The sequence below is a fragment of the Corticium candelabrum genome, chromosome 22 (genome assembly GCF_963422355.1).
Source record: "Corticium candelabrum chromosome 22, ooCorCand1.1, whole genome shotgun sequence".
Classification (NCBI taxonomy): domain Eukaryota; kingdom Metazoa; phylum Porifera; class Homoscleromorpha; order Homosclerophorida; family Plakinidae; genus Corticium; species Corticium candelabrum.
In genome coordinates, this window is record NC_085106.1 from 3,882,371 (window position 1) to 3,900,499 (window position 18,129).

Sequence of the window (18,129 nt, forward strand, 5' to 3'; positions counted from 1 at the left end):
GAGCCACAAAGTGAGCATGCGCAAAACCGTTCTAACGCACGTTAACTATAATACAAAAGTAACAAGCAATTTACACCTACAGGCTACTACAGACCTGATGTGTCTCTATCACTTCCTAATAATTAAATATCAACCAGGACTACCACAGCTTGTGAGAAAATAACGCACTAAGTAAACATCTGCAAACAGCAGGTCAGAACATTATTCATTAAAAAGCCTCCAATAAAAGGCAACAACACTACCCAAACGTTTCAGTTAAAACACTCTAAACTCGAACTCAAAACTCAACAAAACATTTCTCTACCATAGACTTTAATTTCAACCAGGCAATGTTTTCGACTCACTGTCGCCTAGATAACTATCGTTCGCTCGAGCTACCCCTGCATCAATCAGCAGCTTGGCAATGCCGACATCTTCATCGTCAGCACCAGTGTTGTACAGACTAATGAACAACCTGCCTGGATACCTACAGAGTAGATGGTTATCAGACTGCTCGATCGAAATTCTGCGAAATAACTGACCGAAAATGAACTTGAGCACAAAGAAGCTTTCCAACAGTACATTGATGAAATAACTCTCTGTCAATGACACACAATGGCTGTTTACATTACACTAACTTTCAGCACAAGTCACTTACTAAATTTAGGCACAAATGAATATAAAAATATAAGGGGCCGTCCGTAATTGTCAACAGATTTTACAAAACGAAAAACTTTTGTTCTTTTCGTACCCCACCCACCCACCCACCCCTCAAAACGAAAGTTACATTAATGTTGATATGATGATATATGACCCAGGCATATATATCTAGACAAAAATGTCTACATATAACAAAGAACACTACACACTTTCAAGAAGGCTAAGCTCGAGATTTACTAAAACAGAATGACAGATCGCTGAGCAACCCATACAACAATCGCTGAGCGTTGTCAATCCCAAGTTGCCACTCTTGCACACGAGTGACGGTAGTGTGACTATAGTATTTTGCGTTCAATTATATCCGAATCCAGCATTCAATTATCCAATTGAGGCATTCAATTATCTGATTTGCGCATTCAATTATCCAATGTTCTGTCATAGAAGTACCAAATTATAGAAATAATTATTTCAGTCTGACACGTAAAGTCAAAGCCGTGCACATTTCTTTCATGACGTCTTTCTATGATGCTCACTCACGTTTCAGCTGAACAATAAATGATTGATTCAACCAAGGTGGGAAAACGTCGTGAAATTCGAACTCTTGATTATAGCTATAAACTCCCGCAACGACGCATGATGGACTGTTGCATGGTATCACGCAGGACGCGCGGTTTACAAAGTATGCGGATTACACCATGATTGACGGAGCAAGGCGTTGTAGGCTTCCTAGATATGTAGATTTAGTTCGCTCCCAACAGCTTACTTAGACCTCCACAGAAACATGGAACATCAAGATTAGTGAAAAGAAAATTATCGTACAACAAACGCTAAAAATTCACGCTAAAGTCAAGATTAATTACAAATTATTGCGTCTAGACAGCTGATGAATGATGATATTTGAGCAGCTGCCCAACCACAGACTATGTAAGTTATTTAGTTCTTCATGTTATTGCACAGCCATACGCAACGGATAATAGAACGCCTGAATCGGATAATTGAACGCCGGATTCAGATAATTGAATGAGAAATACTATAGTTGCATCACTGTCTGTCAAAGGGTGTTTCTAATTCTCAGCAATTAAAAACTATGATAACAATGCTCTTAACTGTCATTTCCTAGAGAACAGTCACTCCTGCAAAGTTTCATTGGTCAAGTTATTTCGTATTATTAAACCCACATAAATGGTCTTCATGTTCTCGAAGAATGCCTTCCTGTCGTCCAAAGGAGATAACTTCCACAGTGCCTCAATGACAGAGTAGTAGAGACTACTACTAATGTTCTCAAATTTTGAGAAGAACGGATTCTTACTGCGCCGTCGACCAAAAAGGGTTTTCTGTATGGTAGGCCGCCATGTCTGGTTTCTACCTGGGATGCCAGAGCAGTTTGCATGTATACATGTACTACGCTGTACACCGTTATCAACATTTTTTACCAAAACAAAAATGGCTTTCAACCCACCCACCCACATGCAAAAGTTTTTCGTTTCGTAAAACTGTCGACAATTACAGACGGTCCCCTAAGGCCACGTAAAATTAATTACTTATTGATTGTCAGAATTTCTAAAAAATGGGACAAACGGTTGACTTCTATTGTTACGTTTCTATTTGTTAATTGATATGTGTATGTCTGCCATGGTTGATTTACGTTATGAAAACCTAATACGGGCATCCATCATAAAACTGCAACAGCAAAGAGCCATGATCTCAATGGAAGACAAGATGCGTGAACAACAAACGAGTAATGTTCTGCACTCTTATCCACACTCATGGAATTTGTTGACATCACAATGCCACTGATGCGAGTAAAATCTCAGCTAACAAAAAGGCACTAGAAAATGTCTCAGCTCTACCTGGTATCCTGAGTACGTGGAAAGCTATAGGCTAGCAGCTCAATGGTATACACATGTCCAATATGTCAAACGTAACAGTAGGCACGTGGACCTGCCACATATGTTCGTGCAGTAAACAGTACACATACAGTACATACCATAAAATTTCAAAACCCAGAATTAAAATAAAAAATTCGTGGAGCAGGCTCAAAATTGGGATGGACAATGATGATCAATAAGTAATAAATTTGCATGATCTAATTTCTATACATTACGAGTAAGATACAAAGACTTCCAAACATGGCAATCCAATATGTTACGAGACATTGACAATAATAATCAGAAAAAGCATTTTCAGTGTAACTTGTGATGTGGACAAGACATCAAGAATGAAAATATCGAGATAAAATGTTATTCTGGTGTAATCGTGTTACCTGGCATCTTGTGACCATTCAGTTCCATATGGCTCGACTCCTACGAGATGACATTCCACAGACTGGAAAGGAAGATGTTGAAACCTCTGATCCATTGGTAGCAAGCTATCCTCAGAAACGTACTCGCAATCTCCATAGTCAACCCAGAATACCTACAACATGACCACATGTCCAATTTGTGTGTGTGTGTGTGTGTGTGTGTGTGTGTGTGTGTGTGTGTGTGTGTGTGTGTGTGTGTGTGTGTGTTGAGCGAAGGAAACGACCGGACTATTCTGGAAGTCCATTTCCCCAGTGGGCAATTACTGTAACTTCCAGAATGGAGTATACCTAATTAAATATATTACCATGTGACGAGCTACCAAGTGTGTTCACAAAAATCATGTGATCTTAAATTGCTACAGTATTCTCTTAACTTGATATTTTCTACATGCAGCCACCACTGCGTTTTGATAAGGGATGTACATTGCATGTACACTTGCTTACTTGTGCTGCTATACCACCAAATGTAACCCCCATGGCAATGTGTGGTTACCTTGTCACCATACGCAATGCATGCACATTGCTGTTTACAAGCATACGATGCCGAATTCACGCTCTGTCTCCATGCGCTTACATTTGTTTCCACAAGACATTCATGCTCTGTCACTGTGCTTACATACGGTACTAAGGTCAGACCTAATGTAAGTTCGTTTAAATAGCTTACACAACGTTTTCATTCACAAATCACGTGTAAGCTAGTGTGTACACGGTAGATGTGACTTCGTTACGCAGTGCACATCCGAGACGCACACCATGATGGCTGCCAAAACGCCTAAAATAGTAAATCTTAGAAAGCAAGACATTTCTAGCCAGTCTCATCAAACTTTGCACTCGAGATAACCAAAATGGTCTTTGGATTACGAACATTTCCAAAGCTTCTGACCATCATGGCTTCAACAATGGCTATTCCTCCATTACGATAAGACTGAAGACGAATACGAATTACTGTAAGACTTCGACAAGAATCGACTATTTAGAGATTCAAACAAGACATTCATGAATAAATGTCACAAAATAAGTCGCTGCCCATTTGTCAAATTCTTAGAGGTCATAGCAACCATTGCTGTCCTTCTGCATGGTTGTGTATCCCTATCCACTGACACTAATTTGGAGTATTCAGCCAATCAAACCTCAATCGAATGAGAATAAGTGGAAGTCATCCATCACAAGACAAAGCATGTATACACACATACATACAGTACATACAAATATACCATATTACCCCGCCTAGAAGGGCAGGAGCTCTTATTAGAACACTTGGCACTATGTGCTTTCGTCCAGTGTGGTTAGGGAATAAGGTAGAAGCCATGGAATTCCTTGGAGATCACAGACAAAGGAAAACATCAATGGTAGCTACAGTTTCTGATGAAATTTTGCAGGATTTCTAACTGATGCACAGAGCAGTTGTCACTGAAAATATATTTGTGAAGGAAGCAACCAAATAAGAATCAGAAATATAACTATCAGTGATGTCTTCTTTGTCTGCAATCCTTCAAATTCCATGGCTTCTACCCTATTCCCTAACTACACTCACTGTACAAAAGCACATAGTACCAAATGTTCTAATCAGAGCCCCTGCCCTTCTAGGCGGGGGTAATACGGTATGTAACATTGAGAGTGCTTGTTGATTTGCATATACACATGAATGGAATGTATATATGCATATCCATGGGCATATCCACATACCCTACTGGACAAAATATTGGTGAGAAATATTCATTGGTGGTTTCAGTCACCACCAATAGATAGCATTTGCTAATGCTTTGCCTCAAAATGCTTCCATGGCAACCCATGTGGTCATGTGGGCATAATGAATAGAAATAGTAAATATAAATAATCCAAGACATGAAATTACAAAATAAAATCCACGACTAGACATTTTCAAGAGAAGTGCAAACATAAATTCACACCAATATCTCATAAAAACAATGTCCATCATTCTGTGCGTGATAAATTCTATTTAAAATGGGTGACTGTCTACATCTCATCTAAACAGAAAGCACTGCTGCAACTAAAATCGGTTGGCAAACTGTATATGTATGTATGTACGTATGTATGTATGTATGTATGTACATACGTATGTGTGCACAACACATGCAATAAGGAACACAACCTTTACAACTCCGTCTGCTTTACTGCCATCAATAACAACAGCTCTGTACCATTGTTTATCTCGCTGAGAAAGTGCACACACCCACTCGCCAACTGACACGTCAATAACGTCGTGACTGAACCGACTCTTGCTGTTACCAAACTTCCTATCCATCATAGACGTCACGATACCACTACAAGCAAACACCAAATGTATTTCATAGTCACTCACTGCAACACGTCCGTCAACTCCGCCAATTTCTGCCCATTTGTCTCATCCGACTCTCCATCTGACAACAACTCATTAAGATTACCACTCAGCATAAGTATAACAAATCGCTGTGCAATTACCGGAATCATAATCATCCATCATGTTTCGTGATCCCTGTGGAAGTTGCACCCAAAATAGATGTGGATGAGTCACAGCAGTCACAACGACCGATATCCAATTTCCAATCGCTGGCAAAGAAATGAGGTTTTTGCTCACGTATACAGCCCCAGCATCGTCTGTCCATTTCAAGAAAAAAATAATTTCAACAGACAAATACATATAGCAAACAAGCATAAAGCTAACCAGGTGCTACATGCTTGTATCGACAAGTATCTCCTCTTCGACACCAACCTAGACTATAAAAGCGACAAATGCTCTTCTCGTCGCGTCTGCCTTCTGAATTTGCTGAGCAAAATGCAGGTATATTAAAACAATGACCGCGACATTATGAACTTGTTTACCGTAGCCAAACAAAGCCACATCTGCATCATCCGGATTGAGACGATACGTGTTTCTAATAGACTCGTGTTCTGCTCTCATTGGATCCCAATCACCAAATACATCGTCTACACTAGGTGAAGCAGCAGCCACCAAGTTGTGCCCCTGATTCACTGAATGCTCATCGGATTGCTCATCTGTTGACAGTCATCATACCCAAAATGTAAATTCAATTATTACTGCTAAATTACCGTCTTGGTCTGTAGTCACATTCTTTGGCTTCAATGTCCACGAGTCAGCAAGTCTGGCATCGACCAATGACTGGTTGATATAAACTTCAGGCACAGATGTCGTGTCATACAAGTGCAACCGAAGAACTGGATCCAGCTCTTCACATGTACTTGACAAACGACGTTGAATAGAACTGCTGCTGCGGCGATTCAAATCTATAAGAACACACGTCATTGTAATGAACGGAAATAACATTCAGTCTGCGTGCAGTGAGAAAGGAAGTGTCGTCACTGCAAAACCAGAGCTACGAATGACAGTTAGGTTACTAACATTGCAAACCTAGGAATCTCAAAAGGTAGTTGTAAAGTATACGTTGCAACTTTGCAGAGTTGGTGCAATTGTGATATGACGAGAAAATGTCCTTGTAAGTTGCAAAATGAATGTGGATATGCATAAAACCTGATGAGACTGACTGCACTTCACTGTGCGCTTGCAGTCCCATATGCCACTAGAAAAGACTGCCTGTAGACATAAAAGTCCTACTAAAAACATAAAGCCTTGCATTATCCGTGCAAATGCACTGACTTGTGATAACTAGAATGTAGCACAAGAGTATACTAACCGTCTCGGCTAACAATAAATCTTGAAGTCATGCACTTCAATAACCTGCCCAAGTTTACCTTATACTACTCGGTGCCTCTCTACATTTAATGCTTGTATGGCTAAACACAGCCCTAAAGCCATGTTACACAATGATGTCCAGCCAAAAAAAATCATCATGATGTGACCGCCAAATTTTACATCTCGTCTTCCTTTCTGTAGATCAAATTGCACGTTCAAATTCTGTTTTCTGTAAAATATGATGCACTTGGTGCCAAAGAAACGACAATTTGGTACCCAAGTTACACCAAACTTCACTTTTTTATATTAAAATTACAAATGATCTTCTGTGAGGTTTCCTCATTTGTAGTGGTAACTATGATCTTACATCAAGCAGTGCACCATCTCCAGCTCAACCAACGGTATTGAATATGTAAGTATAATTTCAAGTTTGCAGAAGTGCAATCCAGCCAAATGCATGCAAAACATTGCCACTTTAATTACACACATTAATAGTCTGTTTACACAACCACTTGTAAACGAGTCAGCCCATACTGACTCAGTTCGTAAGGTATGTGTAAACGTGGGCTGAGCCACGCTGAGCTGTACTGGCTTGGTTTTGGCATTTCTAGCTTGGCTAGCCCACACTAATTTGGGTCAAGTATGCCATGTAAACACTACCGTTGCTGGATGAGAGCTGGGCATGCTCAGTTTGTCAACTGGCGGTGGACCTATTCCTCGTATAAATAGGAAATTGTCTCGTAAACGTTCTGCACATTTCTTGAATAACGTATACAGCTTGGATTTTGCCCATTGCAAGCGTGAGCTACTGCAAGCTATGTCAATCTCAAGTCCCGTATTCCCACACCTATTGCTGCATGCCAGTATGAAGATGAAGAATTCAAAGAAATGGAATGAACCAACATCCTACAGTAGCATGTATAGTTGCTAGCTGTTGAAGATTAGGTAGTTTGTTCTGTTGTGTTGCACGTCATCATGGCTAGAAACCGTAATTGTAGGTCTCTCTTCAGGTACTGTACTCATTTCAAACCAGCACAGCAAATATTCCCAGCATGTGGTTTTTACCCCGTTATTTGCGGCATGCTGGTAATCCTCGGGGTATACCGGCACTCTACTATTTTGCAGCTTATACCAACGATGAATACGGTAGGTAACTCATGCTAGCGATGTGTCCATCAGAAGCTGCCTTGCTTCTGAAGAGTATGTCGTGTAAACATGGGCTATAGTGTGCTATGCTCACACAGACTTGGTGTGACTTAGCTAGCTATGTGTGATCATGTAAACACGATATAAAACGTTGATTACCAGGAGAAGATGCTGCCGAACTTGTTCTCGATCTTGGCGATCTTGCTTTACATTTTGCTCTCTTTGAAGGAACAACTTTTGCAAAAAGAACTCGAAAATCTCCAGTGAGCTTCTCAAACAACTCAGATGCGGCTTTTTGCCATGTTGCACTGAGATTTGGCGTGTCGCGTCGACACGCCTGTTTGCCCTCCGGACCAGCCACGGTGTAAGCCAGCCATTCGTCATCCTGCTCTGATTCATTTTGAGACGTGCTGCTTGGTGGAGGAGTCAATTCATGAGGACATAACTCTGCCAGAGTGCACTCAACTGCTTGCTTTGGCAGGTCCAGAAACCGGTCGGGCAACGAATAGACATCACTAGGGCACACCCACTCTCTATTGCCATAGTCAACATAGTTAACACATACTTCACCAGACTGAATGCCTACAGTCACTGAGCGACACCAGCGACAATCATCTCGAAACATGACAGCACAAGGTTGATCAAGTTTTGGATACACCAATGGTGACATCACTTCGTGATTGCAGTATTCGTTCAGTTGATGCATAAGCGTGTCAAATTTCTTTAACTCCTTGCCAATAACGTGAACGTAGAACCTACCAGGATTTTGCACATGAGAAACCATCACTTGGAGGTCTGCAGCTTCTTCACACGAGACAGATGAAGCAGGAAACGATCGATAAGTAAGACCGTGTAATGGCAATACCGGTGACTCTGTGTGTGTTGTATCACGTGCTTGTTCTCTTTTGTCAGACACGGGAGATGTATTTCTATTACTCTGGTCTTTCTTGCCTTCGCCACTTGAACTGCTGTTGCAGCGTCGTCTGGCAAGGGCTATTTTCCTCGAGCCCTTTGATCCACCAGAATTAGATCCTTGAAGTGAGCCTGTATCCGTCGGAGATTTCAACTGTGATTCTTCTGTCGTACTCATGGTCGGCGACAAGCTTGATCCACGATGCTCACCATCATTACTTCCATAAAAATACACAGCTGCAGTAGCTTCACTAGCTTGCTGTTGTGGAAAACTAATTGGTGCTTGATTCTGTGGTTGGTTGAATGTCGGCACAACAGCAAGACCAGCATTAAGCATCATATTGCCAATGTTCAGCTTCTGTGATCCCCACACTGCATACAATTCAACCAAAGTATGTTCTTGCATGCTTGGTAGCTTGACAATCGACACTAGCAGAGTCTGTCTTGCTATTGCCTGCACAAACCAACTGCGAGCAGTATCAGACCACAATTTCGGATCAGGTCCTAATGCTTGAACTCCATTCAACGAACAAATCACTGCTTGTGCTGGCAGATCAAAAAACTGCTCATCAAGAGGTCGAATATCAAGAACCGATACCTCCTCCTTGTTACCGTAGTCAACATAAAGAACACAAACTCGAAGCAGTGAAACATTACTGGCTGCAACCAGAAGTGACTTGTTAGAAACAAGAAAAGCAAACAAGGGTCACGTACCTGGTGGAGTAATACTGACAACACAAGCACGATACCATTGTCGGTCTGTGCTGTAGCAAGCAGCACATACACTCCCTACAGCAGGACACCACACAGGCTGACCAAGAACACGTGGAGACTGCATTGAAAAGTGCACACTAAACACAAAAACACATCACTGTTTCTGATTACAATTTCCGAATGGAATCAGTGTATTTCACCGTAGCCTTGCCATTAGCTGATCAAGCTGCTGGCCTCCTATTTGTATCCAAAAGCAAGACGGACTGACAGCTTCAGTCACCACAACTTGCATGGACAAGCCTTGTCTTAGTGGAAACGGTCGAAGGCCTACCACAACTGGACTCCGAGGCATTGATAGCACCGGGGTACAAACAGGAGTAACAACCGGGGTGACAACTGGGGTAACAACAGGGCTATACAGAGGAACAACAGCAGGTGTTGCTCTGTTTTGATATATAAATGTAGGATTGGTGGTTGGCCAGGTCAGTCTAAGAGCTGATCTCTGCACCCGATCCTGATCGTTGCTCGTTGCTGGATACGTCTTCTCAGCTGATTGGGAAGCTGTTCTGTCATTTAGTGAGTTACTCGTTGCATTAGATTTCAAAAATGTGAAGGGCGATGCCTGCAGTTTAGATGTTGAAAATGTAAAATGGGACGACTGCTGCTTGGATTCCGTGTGCTTAGATGTTGAAATTGCGAATTGCAATGACTGCTGCTTGGAATCCATGTTACCTCCACATTTACTTTTGCTATCGTCGTGACTGCTTTGACTTTTCTCTGTTACAACTGAAGTGATATCAGACTTGAGACTACTTGCCTTCTCACCTTCTGACATCAACAGGTCCATAACTCTTTGACATAGTTGAGCAGCTTCCTTTTCGACGACTGCCAATTTTGGTAGTGTTCCAGTTTCTTGTTCGTCTTTTGATGTGGGGATATCCAATCCAAACAGAAGAAGGTTGTCCAGGCAAGACTGTAGTTTCTGACTAGTCGCTGAAAACTGAGCACAGAATGCCTGTTTATCTGTAACTTCAAGTAATAAAGAAGCAGACGTCGATGCCTATGACAAAAGTAAAGTGTTAATTCAACCAGTCACATTACTTAGTACTACAAAATACAAATCAGCTTTTGATATCCAATAACTACTCTAATTTTGTAACTGTTCGGCATACATTTAATTTCGGCAATTTCGGCAAAGGGTCTGCCATGCCCAAATTAAATGTCCACACAAATTTAATGCCCATTCAAATGTTGGATCAGTTTCTTCTGAAACATTCAAAACAGACATTAGTAGTACTATTAGTATATGTACTGTAAGCACATTCATATCTTTGCCAAAAATCTGGACAACTGTCAGCACTTTCACCAAACAAATAAAATTGTGAAATTACTATTACATTACAACCTCTTGCACTTTCTCTAGAAAGCAAACATCAGCTCCTCACTACTATCTATGCCTCCTTAAAGACGATTGCACAGAAAGTGAATTACAGATGCAATCCCAGTAAAAACTGCAATGAGAGCACCTTCCTGGCCGTGCGAGTGACTGTCAAAGATCACAACTGCCGCATTCTCGGTGACAACAACTGCCACTGATCTCCGTTTTGCAATGAAAACAGCAGCAGTAGTATTCGAGTACATCTGTCACATACTTGTCAAGAATTGATAAGCTCTCCAGAGCACAACATAAGTATCACGGGACTTTGACACCTAATACCAAGAATTCAAACTTCAACAGCGCATGTCGTGCTAATCAAAAATGGGGAGGGGTTGGCTACGCGAGACTACTTACCTAGTAGTAGTTTAGAACGCGCCGAATGATATGATATGCGTCTACTACTCTATTTAGTATGTGAAGGTTCCTGCCAACCACCTTACGCCGAATAGCAACTTAATTTAGCCGAAAATTTAGATCGCTAAACATTTATGAAATTAGAGTACTTGTTACATTAAGGCAAATTATAAGAGCAACAATGACTGCCTAAGAGACACTACTGTCTGTTCCCCATACGTGTGAACTTTGAAAATCATCTATATCTCCGCTGTTTTTGGACTTTCGGGATGATCTCGGTATCGTTAGAAACCGTTAGGTCTGGCATTTTTGTTTATCAAATTATCTAAGCCTTTCCTACAAACGAAATGGAAGGATAATACTCCTGCATATCAAAGAGAAATGGTTGGAGCAATGGTTATTATCCAATGATGTTGTAAGACCAACGGATCAGCAACTGGAACCATTTAAGATAACTGGTGTAACATGGTCCAACTGGAGCAGCTCCTAGTGTTCTAGTAAGCACACCTGGTGTGACCTCTACTTCATTACTCACTTCCGAATTCGCACTTACGGGAACGAACAGTACATAATCTTCACAACAATTGGGTCTACACATAGATCTAGAAGATGATGTTATGCAATTGAAAGAAAGAGTATTGTTGACCTTCGAGAACCAAACGCACTGTGCATGGCGTATGTCCTTTATGAGCTTCCAATAAGAATGATAATTACAAACAGTAATTAGAGTGCTCTAACGAAAACTGTCTCATGAACATTGGCAGTTTGTGAGTGGCTCATTCTCTGTGGTTGACATATGACAAAATGTAATACTGCTCTGATTGAATCACTTTGACTGCAAATTCCTGAGCGTCTCACTCTGGCTATGCAAGACTAATATACATTTAGCACCTACTGTATTGTTAAGTCACATGACTTCTATAAAAGTCCCATTTCTTATGGCTCAAAACAGCACAGCATACTAATCTTTTTACAGCAACTGAGTATCTGGGTTCTTTCCATGACACATTAGTTCCAGCTTCCTATACTATAATACACCAACTCATGCTTCCGTCTGTCTGGATGTCTGTAACGCGCTGATCGACACGACGCCGGTCTCGGATCGCCGCAAAACGCGGCGGAAGAGTCAAGATCGGCCGTCGGAGACGAACTGTCGAGTTGGATTTCGCCCGGACTGCCTTCAATGGCCAGAAACAAGACTTTGGTGGCCTGAAATGAGATGCACCGGAGTTTGTTCAATTACCAGAGTATGCGAATGTGACGTATGCTTGCCAACCACTGTATGCCATCCTCTGGTCTAGAGTAGAGTACAAGATGCGCCCGCCGCAGACAGAGGTTTAAGACGGCTCACAGGGCCGAGTGTTCGTGCGTGCGTGTGTCCGTACCTATAGATGTTATCATTTACGTCATGAAAGGAGCGTCTTCATTGCGGAAGTGGCGTCATTCTCCACGAATAGATCATGACGTTTTATGTGGGAAGAGTCTGAGATGGGAAATCCAAACTGTGCTGTCTGGAGTGTGTGTTGTGTGTGATGTATAGAGTAATAGGATGCGTGTATTGTAAACGCGCGAAGATAAATTGCTACCGCCTATAGGACGGGGCGATATGACGTGAGCTCGCCAGCCACGCCATCCTCTAATGTTATAGTAGAGTGCAAGATGCGCCCGTTGCAGTCAGAGTTTAACTAAAGCAATAGGACGCGTGTATTGTACGTTCTAACGTGCACTGTAGCTGAGTAGATTAAAAACTTGCCAAATAAGTGTGTGTGTGTGTGTGTGTGTGTGTGTGTGTGTGTGTGTGTGTGTGTGTGTGTGTGTGTGTGTGTGTGTGTGTGTGTGTGTGTGTGTGTAGATTGTCTCTAGAGTAACACGTGGACCCACCCTACAGTGAGATTGTGAGATGAGGGCTACTCAACGTGCCAAATAATTGACGACTGGCGAAAGTTAATTTTTATGTATTCTTCGCTTCGACATAGCTACTATCTAGGTGTTAGCGCAATTCCTACTGCTCAAACACAACAGTTCATGTAAAGTCCATATTTCACAGCACAATCACACATTTCAGAAACACAATATCAGCAACATGCAACTGTGCTGTGAAGCTTACATAGTACCTAGACTCATTGATTGACAGTGTCACTCAACCAACTGTCAGGCAAAAATGCCATTAATTAACGAATGTAAAACAAGAAATTCTCCGTGGCGTAAAAATTTTGGTGCCTTCTGAAATTTTGTTTCGATAGCAATATTTTTCGGTGAGACTTCACATTTGCGCAGTGTGCACTGCGTGGTGGGTACTACTGGTACATCTCTGATCTTCTAGAAAGACTACTTGACATTCCTATAAAGGACTATCATCTTTGTTTCTTGGACATTGTCAAGTAGTATCTCAATCATCTATTACTGTAGTATTAGTTTCAGTTGCAGGAACTGGCCTACAACTCACTAGTTGACAGCAATTATCTTTGATAATAAGTGCAATAATTTACTATGTTCACAGACATTGCTGCTGGCTCCTAGAGGTTTGACAACTTACACAAAATTTAGGTAGACATTTACTTAGGTATTGTAAATCCACAAATTTTCGTACGCAACAGTTTCGTACATTTGATGAGAAGAACTTTCATACATATCTTATTTCTGTACTTGTACGGGGTTTAATGAAGAATTTTAGCACACGCTAGTATAGGAAGTGCTTCATTCTACATAATCAGCGGACGTCATTCGCGAGTTCTAAGCTAAAGTAAAAAAGTCAAAAAGATAAAAAAGAATTACTACCACTACCAAAGAGAGCTGCAGCATCTGGAATCTAACAAGAGGACATCACAGTTGCGAATAATGGTGTAGATGAATCTCTCGATATCGAGATCACTTGGCAGCTATTTGCAGAAAGAGAGAACAATATCACATCTATGACTTCAAGAATACGCTGACCATTACTGAGTCACTGAAGAAAGTGGACTTATGAGGGTACACGTTCGTTTGCAAAATTGATAAATCACAGAATCACAAACTTGACCATTCAATCAATCCTCAATGCGTATCGAAGAGAGTTGCTAGTATTGAACTGACGGTCTGAGAAAATGGTACAACTAGCAGGAAAAGGTCGCACCAGACGCCTTCTTCTTGGACAATAGGCCGAAAAAGTGATGACTTACATTGCTTGCATGCCTTGCAAGACAGTAGCTGCATCATCACCGAAGGGTACTGTTGGGGTGCGCATTAGGACTAATTTGAAAGAACAAACCGTCACTACGCATGCCGCGAGAACATCAACTGTCTGGTTCATCTTCTTTTATGATCTTGCTAAATGTCTGTCAGAGTAATTTCAGACACAGTTTGAGTTGAGTGACATCATAATGTTGCGAACTAGACATGTTGTAAGCAGAGAGTTTCAATGTAGTTGTGTTGTGGTACATCAACATCACTAGTGATGATTGTAATAACAGTTTGTCATCCAAGAAAATTTTCGTATGCATTTTAATTTAGTATATTTAGGAGTTGTAAGAATATCAAAAAATTAACGAAAATTTGTGTATTTACACTACTTCATAGCTCATACCGAAATTACCAAAAATACTTCATCACCGAAAATTCCTTGGTTTACAGTAATCCGGGAAACGGATATCATGAAAATCTGACCAGACAACATCATGCACAAACTGATAAAAATCTAAAACTTCCACTCATACGCAAGTTTACATTCGTGATAACTAAACAAACAAAACAAGAGCTGTGCATGTAAACAGCTAACACACCTAGCCGCACAATCTACGGCACAGTACATAGCACTCACCTCCGCGGTCGCTTCCGATACCGACTCAGTCTCTCGCAGTTTGTCTCCCGCTGCGTTCTTCGCTTCTTCACACGCGTCGTCTAGGAGCTGCAGCATCTCTTGCTCTTTCGCTCCAATGAGCTTTGCAATACGAGAGAAAGAAGACGCAACTCTGTGTCTGCAAACATCTCTTTTCTTATCGAACTCCTCTATTTGCGAGCGTAAACAGTCGCGATAGACATCGAGGGGTTCCGTTAATTCAGACAGTTTTGTTATTCCTTCCTGAATTCGCTGTTTTCCGCTCTCTAGCGGATCTCTGCGCACCGCCATATGGGCGGTGTTGCAACTTCCGACGCTCGTACGTACAGGGAGACTGTATTGCGCATGACACGTGCAGCCTCGAATTGCATACCACTATTCGCGCCGGTAGCGAGCGAAGCGGGTTAGCCGAGGTTTGCATTTACCCATTTGTCCACGTGTGATTGGAAAATTTAGTAGCAACACCAGACTAGTATTAGGCTATTATGCACAACATGATATAAATGTGCAGTGTCATGTCACACTTCAATATGAACATTTAGCCTGTCATCGCAAATTCTGATTTCTTCATTGTGTGTGTGTAGACGTAGCTAGATAGTTATGCTACCGTACAACGTACTAAAGATTATGAGTACATGTATCCTATAGATTTGCTGCTTTATTAGTTGCAACTACCAATAAATGAAGAAGCAATAATTAGAGTGCTAAACCCTCGGCTGGTAAATTTCAGGTGTACAAAGATGCATCTGTAATACGTCTTAGATAAGATACAAGGTCACGTGCACGTCACACCACATGCCAAGACATGCATGCCGAGAATGGACAAGCAGTCTCTAGAAGTGCCAAATAGCTTCATTTGCATCACAAAACTATGACAAACACAGTAGAGTACGCGTATTGCTACGAAATATACCAAGCCAACGTTTTAGCAAAACTGGTTTTCTTCGTCTGACGCATTACGTAATTATTTTGGTTTAAACTCAACTCAGCTAGGACATTGGAATGCAATTACAAGCTTGATAAATTGGAGTATCCACTCTCGTGACAATTTAGCGCATATCCACACCTTACTACAGTACCATGGTACGCTGAGTAGCTTTCTAACCCTAGGTGTAGCGAGGGTTATAGTAGTCGGCTCACCTGAAGTAGCGACCGACTCGACGGAAACTACCATGTAAACAACTTTGGAATGTATAGTGTGTGTTCATTGGTACAGTACAGTGTAGCGCTCGTGCAATCTCGACATATAGTTGTTGGAGCTTGTCCGCCAGTCTAGGCAGTGTCACGCAGGACGTTCCAATTTTGATTACTGATCATAAATTTCGAGTGTACCTTCAAAGTCATAGCGAACACTGAAACAGAGGATCGAGTAGCCTGCGACAAAGCGCCCAAGTGATCTACGTTTTGATGCTAAGACTGCCCGTCCTTTCTCAGCCACCTGATAAACAAGTGTCTAGTGTGACTCAGCCATCTGTATAAACAAGTTTTGGCATGCTTGTGTCTAGTGACGTGACGAGGTGTTAACTCCAAATTACTAATCGCTGTAGTAGGAAGTGTTGTCTTACTTCAGATTGGTCATGCTGTGTCGGCCGTACAAGAAGCAGGTCCCGTGAAAGTCTAGATACCCATTAAAAGTTGTGCTGGTGACCCTTTGTGGCCTGCAACCGGTATGAAGCAGTAGCAGAGGCGCAGGAATGGCAGAGCCGGATCCAGAGGGGGGTTAAGGAGGTTGCAACCCCCTCTTTGCTAATAGGCGTGGTTTAATAATTTTATATAATTTTATTAGAAAAGAGAAAATTAGTAATGCTATAAATAACTGCTAACAGTGAACTCCCTCTTTCAAAAATTCCTGGATCCGGCCCTGAGTCGCATCCAGGTTGAAGCAACCTGGATACCATTATTGGAGCTCTTCGTTTTCTTTCACTTGTAGCTCGTTTTCACGATTACCTTTTTATATATAGTGACCAGGCTGCTGATTGGGAGAGCCGTGGCCCCGTGGTTTCTACGCTTGTGGGTAGTCCAGTAGCGCCGTGTCTCTAGCCACAGCTTTTTTCCACATCAATTTTAGCGTCTGAATTGCCCTTTCCGCTGCATCGTTGCTCTACTGATGGTGCGAAATGCATGTGTTATGATGTATTCCAAAATTTTTGCAAAGCTTCTTGAATTGTTCGGAACAGAGTTGTGGTCCATTGTCGTTCCGCAACGTTAATGTTTCCGGTATGCCGTAGCAACAGAACTGCGTCTTCAATGCTTGTACATGTACAACGGAGGTCGTCGATAATCCTTTCAGTTCGTCTACGAAGTAAACTTCTAGTAATAGTCCACCAGTAGTAGATATACTGATTTGACTTAAAGTTAAACTAAAATAAATCGATGCTCACTTCAACGAAAGGCATGCAAGTTGGGGACCGTCAGTAGTTGAAAAGGTTCTGCAGAGGGTCGGCTTTGCACTTGGCGCAGTGGCAGCATATAGTTTCGGACAATGTTTTCAATGCTTGCATTCATAGTTGGCCAGAAGAGAACCTTACGTGCTCTCTGCTTACACTTGACCATCCCTGTAAGAGGGATTCATGTATCAGTTCTGTAGCACGTGCGGCTGAATGCTGGGAGGTACCACGATCCTCGTTCCTTTAAAAATTATTCCGTCCGCGATATTGCAAACCTGGTCTCTGGAGTCTCAATACTGTGTAACTGCTGGGTGGGCATCCTTACGGTGTTCCGCGATCACCCTGTCAGTATGGTGTTGTAAAGCAAGCTCAATTCATCGGGTGTAGCCAGCTGGAACTCGGCGTGCTTTCCGCTCGTTATGATTATGTAGTCTATCAGGTGTTGACGTATACAGGTGCTCTGGCGATAAAGTTGTAGATTGCGTGTCCAGCAGTTAGGAATTCTCTTGATAATGTGTCGACCAGTTCCGTTTTTGTTCCCTTCTTGCAATAAACACTAAGGTCGTATACCACTGCAGCTTGAGTAACATTCTCTGTACGGTGTAGCCTCATTGGGACGCTCAGCAGAGACTGCTCTTCAGCGGCTTATGATCATTGCACACGGTTACTTGCTTGCCGAATACATACTGATAGAATTTCGAATTTGCATTCACTATAGTTATATAACATATCCTTTTCGATTTGTGCGTATCTTCTGTTATCAGTGTGCAC

General features: G+C 41.8%; 1 protein-coding gene across 1 annotated transcript; it reads right to left on the minus strand.

Moving 5' to 3' along the window:
• Positions 1-98: 98 nt before the first annotated feature.
• On the minus strand, positions 99-15,292 carry LOC134197047 (uncharacterized). The gene is made up of 13 exons (XM_062666288.1): positions 14,954-15,292; positions 9,566-10,425; positions 9,366-9,502; positions 7,899-9,311; positions 5,993-6,187; positions 5,765-5,938; positions 5,607-5,708; positions 5,384-5,539; positions 5,265-5,322; positions 5,055-5,199; positions 2,903-3,054; positions 522-578; positions 99-466 (listed from the first exon to the last, which is right to left on the minus strand). The coding sequence occupies exons 1-13, from the start codon at positions 15,260-15,262 to the stop codon at positions 319-321; spliced, it is 3,906 nt and encodes a 1,301-aa protein (XP_062522272.1). The 5' UTR covers positions 15,263-15,292; the 3' UTR covers positions 99-318.
• Positions 15,293-18,129: the final 2,837 nt, after the last annotated feature.

Excerpts from the sequence above, each read along its gene's own strand:
- LOC134197047 (XM_062666288.1), bottom strand. The coding sequence starts at position 15,262 with ATGGCGGTGCGCAGAGATCCGCTAGAGAGCGGAAAACAGCGAATTCAG. Across the intron at positions 10,426-14,953 it reads TATCGGAAGCGACCGCGGAG|GCATCGACGTCTGCTTCTTT; the intron begins GTGAGTGCTATG and ends CTTTTGTCATAG. Across the intron at positions 5,709-5,764 it reads TGTGGCTTTGTTTGGCTACG|CAAATTCAGAAGGCAGACGC; the intron begins GTAAACAAGTTC and ends CATTTTGCTCAG.